The 11604-nt window shown below is 34.5% G+C and overlaps 2 protein-coding genes across 4 annotated transcripts; both read left to right on the plus strand.

Annotated features, from left to right (window-relative positions):
- The first annotated feature begins 230 nt into the window (after positions 1–230).
- On the plus strand, positions 231–5848 carry LOC108220297 (uncharacterized). Of its 2 annotated transcripts, none has more exons than XM_017394030.2 (5): positions 231–479; positions 938–2077; positions 2674–3437; positions 4450–4506; positions 5234–5848. In XM_017394030.2, the coding sequence occupies exons 2-5, from the start codon at positions 1138–1140 to the stop codon at positions 5477–5479; spliced, it is 2007 nt and encodes a 668-aa protein (XP_017249519.1). In that variant the 5' UTR covers positions 231–479; positions 938–1137; the 3' UTR covers positions 5480–5848. The 2 variants fall into 2 exon arrangements, with proteins under 2 accessions (XP_017249519.1, XP_017249520.1); XM_017394031.2 differs by having other exon boundaries at positions 281–479; positions 1041–2077.
- A 1083-nt stretch (positions 5849–6931) lies between these two features.
- LOC108220135 (DNA-repair protein XRCC1) lies at positions 6932–10589 on the plus strand. Of its 2 annotated transcripts, none has more exons than XM_017393813.2 (8): positions 6932–7045; positions 7333–7486; positions 7574–7762; positions 8149–8260; positions 8705–8790; positions 8927–9040; positions 9723–9809; positions 10145–10589. In XM_017393813.2, exons 2-8 carry the CDS (start codon positions 7334–7336, stop codon positions 10487–10489), a joined length of 1086 nt encoding a protein of 361 aa, XP_017249302.1. In that variant the 5' UTR covers positions 6932–7045; position 7333; the 3' UTR covers positions 10490–10589. The 2 variants fall into 2 exon arrangements, with proteins under 2 accessions (XP_017249302.1, XP_017249304.1); XM_017393815.2 differs by having other exon boundaries at positions 8705–8742.
- The last annotated feature ends 1015 nt before the right edge of the window (positions 10590–11604 follow it).

Genomic DNA, 11604 nt, shown 5'->3' on the forward strand with positions numbered 1-11604 from the left:
TTTAGGAGATTCGAGGTCACTTATTATAATTTATTAAATTAAAATTTCTCAAACACTATTAGAGCGATGAGATTAACTTCTTTTTATAACACAAATATTATACAAATATAAATATAGAACATAATATAAAGTATATAACTGGTCGCAGAGGTAAAATTCAATAATTACAGTGGCTATTTTACCCGCCAGAAACCTAAAAAGTTAAAAAACAGCAGATCACCGCGCGGGTCAAAATAAAAAGATTAAAACCAGCGCAGCGTAGCGCGCGCGCGCTCTCTCTCTCTCTCTCTCTCTCTCTCTCTCTCCCGTGTCAACTTGTCAGTTACAGCTTTCAAGTTTCAACTATTTCTCAAATCAACTCTCTCTCTCTCTCTACATAACTACGAATCAATGGAAGCTTTGTGATTAGAGAGCGAGTTCACATTGCAACCATAGACCGTTACTCGCATCTTCTCAGTCACGGCGATCTAAGTGAACAAGTAAGCGACACTGATCGATACACTTTTATAATATCATTCGCTACTCAGCTTATCTTTGTTGAATATTAATACTGATTGTCTCGATAGTTTGTGTTCCATCCCGGTGTAATTATTCGTCAAGTTAAGTTATATTTTCAATTCTGATTGAGAATCCATTGAATTCTTTTGACTTCGTCGTGAATTTGTAATTTAATTTAGTTACCTACTAACATTCATGCTTGGTTGAGAATCTGTAGATCTTATTAGATAAGTTGTTAGCGAGAGTAAAGTTACCGATTTAGACTTAGTAGACTATGAATTTGCCTGGTTTAGCTTAACTGCGTTTTTATTTTATTGTTAATTGAGAATCTATAGGTTTAATTAGATTCATTGTTAGTGATAGTAAATTCACCAATTTAGCGATCGTAATTTTGAATTTACCGAGTTTTGCTTAAATGAGTGGTTATCTTATTGTGTAGGTCTGAAATGTATACATCTGCACAAATAGTATTTTGTTTCAGTGAGAGGTTCATCGCATGAATTTTGGAGTTTGTGTAGTTTTTCAGAATATCTGTTTTACAGATATGCAGATCCTTGTTGGTTTTCAAGTTCTTTTCAAGTTAGCAACAGAGAGTGTGAATTCGAATATATTAGATTTGCATGAAATTTAGGGAAACAGATGAAGTCATTATCAGGAAGATCAAGTCCTAGGAATTCTCCTTCATTTCGGAAAATAAGCTCTGGCCGAACACCGGGAAAGGAAGGTCGAACTAGTAGTGCCTTCAGTGCTAGCTGGTTTCGGAGCAATCGGATTGTGCTGTGGCTGCTTTTAATTACGCTTTGGGCTTATGCTGGGTTTTATTACCAGTCAAGGTGGGCTCATGGGGACAACAAGGAGGGAATTTTTGGCAATGAGAGTTTAAATACTGATGAAGATCCTGAATCTGAACATGTTCATCATCGGGGATTGATTGTAGATGAAGGTACTATATTAGTTAAATCTAATATTAGTAGAAATAATGCTGATGCAGTAAAATTGGATGTGGTTTTGACAAAGAAGGGGAAAGATACTTTATCTCCCCTGACAGTACTTTTGAAGAAGAGGAACAAGGTCAAGAGACTTAGACGTAGTTCACGTAGGGGGGCTCTTGGTAAGAAAGTAAAACCTCAACATACAGAAAACAATAATATTGAGGTGCAGGAGGTGCAAGAAATGCAGGAGGAAGACATTCCTATGAGCAACTCTTCTTACGGGTTTCTTGTTGGTCCATTTGGTTCTCTAGAGGATAGTATATTGGAGTGGAGTCCTGAACAGCGGTCAGGAACCTGTGACAGGAGGAGTGAATTTCAACGTCTTGTTTGGTCTAAAAAGTTTGTTTTGATATTTCATGAGCTTTCTATGACTGGAGCTCCTCTCTCAATGTTGGAATTGGCGACTGAGCTTCTTAGCTGTGGGGCAACAGTATCTGCTGTTGTTCTTAGTAAAAAGGGTGGTTTGATGCCTGAGCTTGCTAGAAGAAGGATTAAAATTGTAGAGGATAAAGAAAGAGTTAGCTTCAAGAAAGCGCTGAAGGCAGATCTCGTCATTGCAGGATCAGCAGTCTGTGCATCATGGATAGGTAAGCGTTTTTCCATAGTTTATCCTTCAACTCATTTAAGAACCAGATAATTATATTAAATTTTTAAGCTATAGCTCTGCTTAGGAATAAATTTATATACTCCAATAGCCCCCCCGGGTGGAGCATGTAGCATCCTCACCCTGTTCTTTAGTCAGATTTCAGACGGAAGACCTCGTTGATCTGTAATAGAAAAGTCTTAGGTCTCTGATCATATCCTCTTAATTCTAATTTAAAAGAAAATCTTTATACTCATTCTCCAGTATCTAGTGCAAAATAAAACTATAAGCGAAGAATTTTTAGTTACCTTTAGACTATCCTAGTAAAAGGTTTTATAAGCTGGACGCGCACACTGAGGGGGAAGTCTATAAGTATTGCACTAGATGAATTGCAAACAGGTATAAATTGATTAATATAAATGTGTGTGCTTGTGTATATTGTAGCCGATGGTTTACATAGAGCACGATTTTTTAAGTATCTGTCCTGACTCCTGATACTTCTTTTGAATTGATTATTGTTTCACATAACATATTCGCTTATTTTATTGTTATTGATTTCAATTAATAGTTTCATGACCACTCTTTTAATTGTGGATTCAGAGAAATATCTTGACCATTCCCCTGCTTCTGCTTCACGGCAAATTGTTTGGTGGATAATGGAAAACAGGCGTGAGTACTTTGATCGTTCAAAGAGTGTCCTCGACCGTGTGAGAATGCTGATTTTTCTTTCCAAATTGCAGTCTAAACAATGGCTCGCATGGTGCGCAGAAGAAAATATTAAGTTGATGTTGCGGCCTGCACTAGTTACACTTTCTGTTAATGATGAACTGGCTTTTGCAGCAGGGATTGCTTGTTCACTAAATACTCCAGCTTTTAGCATAGAGAATATGCTAGATAAAAGAAAGCTACTGCGAAAGTCGGTCAGAGATGAGATGGGATTGACAGATGATGATATGCTTGTAATGTCATTAAGCAGTATTAATCCTGGGAAGGGCCATTTCTTGCTTCTTGAAGCAGCACGTTACATGATCGACCAAAAACCATCTCCAAAAGATGTTTCTGTAGATGGTTTAGCTGAGAAGGATGAATATTATCACTCGGTGAATAACTCTGAAACTTATCGTCTGGGAAATATTGGCAATATAAAGAAACTGTTTTCTGATAGTGTATACAAGAACGAAGAGAATCTTAAGGTCCTGATTGGTTCTGTTGGATCTAAGAGCAATAAAGTGCGTTATGTTAAAGCAATACTCAAGTTCTTAGTTCATCAGCCAAACTTATCGAAGTCAGTCCTCTGGACTGCAGCAACTACACGTGTTGCCTCTCTTTATGCAGCTGCAGATGTATATGTTATAAACTCTCAGGTGAACTTCTTTCAGAATTCTAAACAATAGGAAGCTTATTATAGCTATCACTGCAGATGCTTTTGGCTAGTGAAATATAATTCCATCATCAAGTATCAATTCATTTGCACTTGTATGGTGGTATAACTGACTCATACTAACTAGATTTCCCTGTGGAAGTGCTCCAGGTTAAAATATACAGCATCTGTTGTCGGGGTTTGTTATGCAAATTCACATTGTCATATAATGGACCGTATATATTTTCTTACAAAAAAGAGTCAGTTATTGCACATATCTTCTGGAGGTGTTCAATATGTTCTTAATATCGACTCTTTTAATTTGAATTTTAGAGCTTTTCTTTTCAGTATATAAACTTTTTGTTAAGAAAACTTTTAATCTTTTAATTTGAATACTTTCTCGTGCTAATACTTTAGAGCTTTTCTTTTAACTTTTTGTTAAGAGGTAACTTTAATACTTTCAGTCAATAGTCTTTGGGGCCGAAAATTATAAGTGACCTTTCACCTTAGCAAGACCTCAAAGCTATGAATACCTTTGGTGCAAGAAGTAGGGAGATAGTATGATTAGCTATCATAGTTGTGGAAGCAGAGTACCCGCTGGGGAGTAGGTTGTGGAGAAATAATGAAAGTGGTTTTTGTCACATTGTTGTTTCAGTTGTCCTTTTTATGCTCGACACATATTTTATATGCCACTGTACAGGCATCTGCAAATGATGACATGGGCACATGGTAGTTTTCCGCTACAAATTAGGCAAATTTTGAACATGTTGGTATCTTAATTCTCAAAATAGAACATGGGCACTGATGTTGAGCTGTGAGTGACTCTACCTAGTTAAAAATAACAATATTTAATTATACCTTCCAAAATATTGCTCGGAACCTTTTTTGTAGTCAATTTTGACACGACATTACTATCCTTTTTCTAATATATCTAATTTGTTCAGTCCTTCTTTTCTGTCTCATCTCATGATTAATGTTTATATTTTAAATCTCAATTGTATTCGATCTGTGTACAGGGACTAGGAGAGACATTTGGAAGAGTCACAATTGAGGCTATGGCATTTGGTCTTCCGGTACTTGTTTCCTTTTTATAAATTTGTTTACTTTAATGTTTGGGGTAATTTACCTGTTTACTAGTTTTAGTTTTAGATAAATGTCACCGGCTTGTATTAATCAACGTAAGCTTTATGCTTTTCAAAAAATGGTACTGTCTTTATCATGTATGATCTTATACTTCAATGTACATGTTCACATTTATACGTGCTGCCTCTTGTGAGTTCTAACAATGATACAGTGAGATTGAGGAGGTTGTTGATTCACTTGTCTACCACATAAGTTTGTTTCTGAATTAGTGTTCCAACTCGATATTGCAACTGATAAAAGAAAGTCAGTATTGAAATGTGATATCTTTTTCAGTAAAAAATATTGTGGTAATATAACCTAGCCCCCTTTTTCTTTCATACTTTGAGGACTAAGAAAAAATTCTGGCCAACACTGAAGAAAGGTATATGAACAATTAAACAGTGAAAAAGTTGTTGATTTGTTTGTCATCAAAGTCTAGAGACTTTTTACTATCCCGTAAATATGACAACTAATTAACCAATTACTGTAAAAGCACAAGGCAAACTATCTTTAATGATTCAAGGGGCTACAAATTTGATCAGAAAATGTTCATTGTAACGATGAGTCTATGAATGTTTACTTGTTTAGATGCACCCCATGGGGGTGACCTGCAACATCTATCTGATAAATACATAGAGGGAGATCTACGAGCTGTGTTTCACATTCACCCCTATGCAGGTACTTGGTACAGATGCTGGAGGAACAAAGGAGATTGTTGAACACAATTTAACTGGCCTTCTTCATCCTCTGGGGCGTCCAGGGTCTCGCATTCTTTCCAATAATCTTCAGTATCTGCTTCAGAATCCTTCTGCAAGGCGGGAGATGGGAATCAGAGGACGACAGAAAGTAGAGAAGATGTACTTGAAAAAGCACATGTACAAAATGCTTGCACAAGTCCTGTTCAAGACTCTGAGAGTAAAGTAACACCAGCCACTTATTTTTATTTGATTCTTTTAAGGCTAGGTTTTGTGAGCTAGCTATAAGAAGCAGCATTTTTCTGTCAACCCAAAGTCCCAAATAATCTCCAGTAATCACCCGGTTAGTCTTTTTCTCAAAATTGATCATCTTCAGAGTTCCGACTGCTCAATAGTTCTGGTGACTTGTAGCACGGGTTGCAGCAAAGGAGATGACCATGTTTGTTAATTTTTTCTCCTGGTGTACATAAATTTCGTTGATAGTTTTTTTTTTTCTTGGGCATTTTTGATAGAAGCACAGGTACTCTGAACAGCGTCAAGTCCTCTGTCTATAGTGTACTCAGTTCAAGTTAATCAGTTTAAAGTTTTCGTTACTGAATTGCGCCTGTACCGTTGATTCGAATAATTGAAGCTCGCTTGTTATTCAGGAGACGCGAGACAAGTTATTGGGGCCGTTGGGTGAGTTTAAAATAAACGCTTCTTGCTTAAAATAAAAAAATGCTTCTCAACTTTTTCTACATGATAACCGATCCTTTTCAAATTTATATATACTTTATTAATTTATTGTAAACATAATTATTATATATTATACATTTAAATTTAATTATCATACAAAAAATATTGTGAAAGAAGATAAAATAATATTTAGTTGGCAAATAAATAACCCTCAAGAAAGACTTGCATAGCTTGTTAAGAAAGACTTTGCAAAACTTATTTGCGAAGATTAATAAATTTTGAAAAGAAGATTTGTAATACGCCAATACGGCAATACCTATTAAAGAAAACTTGAATAGCTTCCTCACTAAGTCTTCTTTTTCTCCGAACCATCAACTATAAATAGCTCCTTCGTAGCTCATTGACTGAATTCATACACAACTTTCTGTCAATATCTTCCGGTGTCCTATTTTTTATTTTCTTTTAATTCTTTACTCTCTTATATACAGTGTTTTAAAAATTCCCGATTTAACCGATTAATCCCCTGCAAGGTCGGCCACCGATCCGATTTTTGAAACCCGATTAATCCTTATATATTTTATTAATTGAAGTATATATGATAAATTATTAGAATTAAAATACTATATTACTTTAAATATGAGTAATTATAAAGTTTATCAATATAGTAAATATATTAGTTACTAAATAGCTAATATAATAATAACTAAATATTAAATAATATGTTAATATTAAAATAAATCCGATTTTCACACCGATTAATCCTTCCGATTAATCTCCGATCCGATTCTCGATTTCTGTAACACTGCTTATATCCAATATATTGATAAATAATTAAAGATTTATACTAACTAAATTTTTACAAAAATAACCTTTATCATACGTATCGCGACTTAAATCTCTACCATGATCAAAATTAAATTAAATACACAATTTAGAGTATCCGCATCCCACATCTCATAAATAGGTATAATAAAAAAATTATTCCAAAAAAAAAAAAAGGTATAATAAAAGAAATTATTTTTTGACTGAAGCAAAGTATATAGTGTGTGTGAATTGCAAAAGGAGTTTAATCAGGCTGGACATTGTTCTTGATTTCTTCAACTCCACGGAGACATTACAGGCAAGATCTTAATTCTTAAACCCCTATTTGAATAATTAGTAGCTCTTAGTTTATGTAATTGCATTCATCAGGTTAACTAAAACCCTAATTATCATAAAATCTTGATATTTGCCATGCAATTCACGTATAATCTGGACTGTGATGACACTGTTTTCTGATAAAGATTGAATCTTTGATATGGGGTTTGAGTTTTATGATGAAGTTTGTATTTTTATTTGTTATCTGATTTGATATGTTTGTGTAATGTAACTATGTTTTTGTGTGTATGTAATTTGTGTGTGTGACAGAATGTCTGATCCAAGTGCAAGCCCTGGTAAGGGGGGTAACAAAAAGAGGAACCTTCCGTCGTGGATGAGTGCGAGGGAAGACCAGAAAAATGGTGGTGAAAACCAGAAACAGGCTAAAGGGGGCAAGGAGGATAATGAGTTTTCCAAGCTACTGGTATCGTAAAATTAGCATAGCAGATGAAGTTCTGGGTTTTTTAGTTTTGTTAGGATAGTGGTCAATGTTTGTCGATTATGTGTGCAGGAAGGGGTAGTTTTTGTACTGTCGGGGTTTATTAATCCGGAGCGGGGTGTATTGCGGTCTCGAGCTATGGAAATGGGAGCAGAGTATCAAGGTGACTGGAATTCGAATTGCACATTGTTGGTGTGTGCGTTTCCTAATACGCCAAAGTTTCGGCAAGTTGAGTCAGATTGTGGAACTATCGTTTCAAAGGTTTGACCCCTTGGAATTTATTTGTTGTAGTGTTTATTCCTTGATCCTTCCTTGATGATATGTCCAATATTTATTGGGTTAAGTTTTGTTGTAAAAATATGTGCTACTCAAAGAAGCAAAATTTCCTACATGTTTAATATGGTTTGGGTATTGTGGCATAGGAATTCATCACTACTAATTATATCTAGAAGGTCTATAACTGTGTTATAAAATTGAACTCTGTATCTTGTTATTATGCTTTAGTTTATATCCAAACAGTTATAAGGGATTTATTTCTAGTCCAGGAGGGCAGATTTTACTTATATTTGTGCAGTGTGTCATCGGATATTCTACCAAAGTAGTCTTCATAGTGTAACGTCTGATAATTTTGTAATCGGCTGTCATAGGAGTGGATATCAGAATGTTACGACAAGAAGAAACTTGTTGATATTGACAGTTACCTTATGCATGCTGGTAAGCCTTGGAGGAAACAAATTATAGCTTCCAAAACCATCCAAGGTCTGTATTTTTGTAAATTTCTGTTAAATTGAATGTTTAAGACTTTTTTATCCAACCGCTAAGTTAATGAGATAAGCTGTTGCCTCTATATGATAAACTTGATACTGTAATATATTCTTTTCTTTCTTCTCTTCTGACATAAGAAAACAAAATATATTCTTCTGTGATCAGATATACATGCCATACACATACTTGAGCTTAGATATTTTACTAAATTATTTTCGAAAACATACAGCTGCATGAAGTTTTTGAATCACCTAAATTTTTTTTTAACATCCTATCAGGTGTAAGTCGATGAGTTTTTTTTAATTAGATGGGTATAACTTAGATACAGCTTTAAATCTGAAACTAGGAAGGCACACTTTTTTTGTTATGTGCAGCAGTATGAGTTATAATTTTTTACCAAATCTAGTTTGGAAGTATGATTACATGTTCTTTGTGCAGATCAAGAACCATCAACATCTAAAAAATCCCAGAAGCAGGTAAAAAAGGATGCATATTCGAAGCCCAGTCCTAAATCGTCTGTGAAGGTTCTTTTAGATAATCAAAATGTTTGCATGTGCATTCTTCTATCTTCAATGTTTATAGGGTTCAACATATATGTTAGTCATCTTTAGAATAAACTATGTTTTATTTATTGCTCACATCTTCCCGCTCACTCTGAAGCATGGTGTAGCTTCTAGTACTGAGCATGAGTACTTTGTACCTTCTAAAGTGAAGAAATGGGCTGCAGATGATTTTAGCAAAACCATATCCTGGTTGGAGAGTCAAGATGAAAAGGTAAATTGCATTGCTCTTCTTACTTGCCAATCTTGTGCTACCAATCTGTTAAAAAAAATAGAAGTCTTGGCTCCTGTGCTAACAATCTTTTTAGTAATGGCTGCACCATTCATGTGTTGTGCTCACACCATGAAATCTTACTGTTCTCTTGTTATTCTGTATTCCAATCACAAAAGATTTACTCCATAACTTCCTCTATTTTTAAAATGTGTAGACAATGGTTCTACTGTAATTTGCCTACATTTGAATGGTATTGTAAGTATGTCTCTTTAACACGCTTTTCTCTGGATAATTATCATATATCATTCAGAGCAGTCAGGGTTCAAGGATGTCCTAGTGGGATCTTTGCAAGATTTATTAATTATTACTCCCTCCGTCCCTTTTCAGTTGTCACTTTTGGGTTTGTGCTGGTCAAATTGACCAAAGTTTGACTGAAATTTATTAATATTTTATCAAGTGAAAAAATAAAAAAGATATGTCACCGGAAATAACTTTTAATATACTTTATGATGTAATTTTCAATTTTTTAAAATAATGATAGAGTGACTTATAATCTTTGGTCAAAAATTAGTCAATTTGCCCTACAAAAATAGAAATGTGACAACTAAAAAGGGACGGAGGGAGTATCGTGTATGGTCTGAATTGTTCAGCTGTGAACAAGTTTCTTGTGTGCTGTTAACAGCCAGATCCAAGCGATATAAAGAAGATAGCTGCTGAAGGGATTCTGACTTGTTTACAAGACGCTATAGATTCTCTGAAGCAAGATCAGGTATAAATTATCTACACACAGATTTTCGTTACATATCTAATACACATGCAAAGATTGATTTGAGAATGTACTGATGATAGACTCTGCTTACGGAAACAAAAGCTGTCATTACATATTTATATTAGCTGAAGCTGTACAGTCAAAAGCTGTCTTTCTCATCTGGGTAAAAATTTCCCTTAAATGTTATTGTCATGGGCATCTTTTGCTATCTTTCTTGTTGATAAATTTTGAAAGAGGAGTGTGGGCCATATTGGTCGAAGTAAGAGATTATGGTTCATTGGTTCTTGTCAAGTAACTGCAGATGTTTTATTTGCAAAATATTTGCCCTCTCCTAGGAAATCCAAGATATATCCGAGCAGTGGAGCTTTGTACCTCAAGTGGTAGAGGAACTGGCTAAGCTTGAACGTTCTCAAGATAAGCCAGATTCACTTCCCAAAAAACATCTATACAAGCAAGCACTGGCCTGCAAAGACATTTACGAGAAGGAACTCAAAATTTTAAATGATTCATCTCCTAACAAGAAAAAGCTGAAGACTGGTGAAACCAAGAGAACAGGCAAAGAACGGAATGACACCCCCACTAGAAGTGCCGACTATGACAGTGATGAAACAATTGAGATGACGGAAGAGGACATAGATAAAGCATACAACTCTGTAGCTTCAGCTCTCAGTAAATTCTGAACATTAAAGCTTTTGTATCAACCTACATTGTAAACCTGGTGTTTCAAGTTTGCTCTCTTTATGAATATGGATGGCTACCACTGAAACCGCTGGTTTGATACATGGCTAAATTTTGTTTATATAACCTACAAGTCGGTTCTGATTTGTTAGAATTTTTAACAATAGAAAGTCCAATTTAATGAGAATCGTACCTACAAATATACATGTAATTATATTGAAAAGAAGTACATTAATCAAAAAATGTATAAACTCAATAAATTTAGGATATTATTAATACAATGCAACAGGCCGGGGTTTTAATATTTCTAAAATATTGAAGTTGTGGCATCTATATAATTTACAAACAACTAAAACAATAGGCTTTAATTTTAGAGTTAATTGTAAAACGTATTTCTTTATTTCGGCTCCTTTAATTATTCTCTTTATATGTTAGCGTTACATGTTAGATCCTTTTCATAAATTTTCGTCTATTTTAACTTATCACTATATTAAATTAAAAGGGTAAAATAGACTAAAGAGCCTATAACATTATATTTTACTTAATTATTAATTATAAAGTCTATTTCACTCTTTTAATTTTCACTGTGATAGATTTGAACGGACAGAAATGGGCCAAAAGAGTTCAGAATTTACCGTGAGGTTCCAAAATATATTAAGGTATACATTTTGTAATTATCTAAAATTTAGGTAATTTAGGTAATAAGATGTAAATGGCCCGAATTAAAGAGATGCATCCTATAATTAGCTCTTTTATCTAAGTGTTCGGATGAAATATGTTAAGGTATACATTTTGTAATTATCTAAAATTTAGGTAATAAGATGTAAATGGCCCGAATTAAAGAGATGCATCCTATAATTAGCTCTTTTATTTAAGTGTTTGGATACCTAGTATAGGGGTAAAAATTTCAGGTAAAAAATTATCCACCCCGAAATATAAATTCCCTACCCTACTTCGTATTTTTCGAGATTCGTGTCAGGATTTTGATCGTGTTGGATTTTACCACCCCAACCCAATCTGTGAACGAATATTTCATTCTGGATCGTGTTACCCTACAGAGGTTGACTGTTAAAATAGTGCGTGAAGGTATTTCCATCCAGAAAAAATGTCTTGAAAG

The sequence above is a fragment of the Daucus carota genome, chromosome 5 (assembly GCF_001625215.2).
Source record: "Daucus carota subsp. sativus chromosome 5, DH1 v3.0, whole genome shotgun sequence".
NCBI lineage: Eukaryota > Viridiplantae > Streptophyta > Magnoliopsida > Apiales > Apiaceae > Daucus > Daucus carota.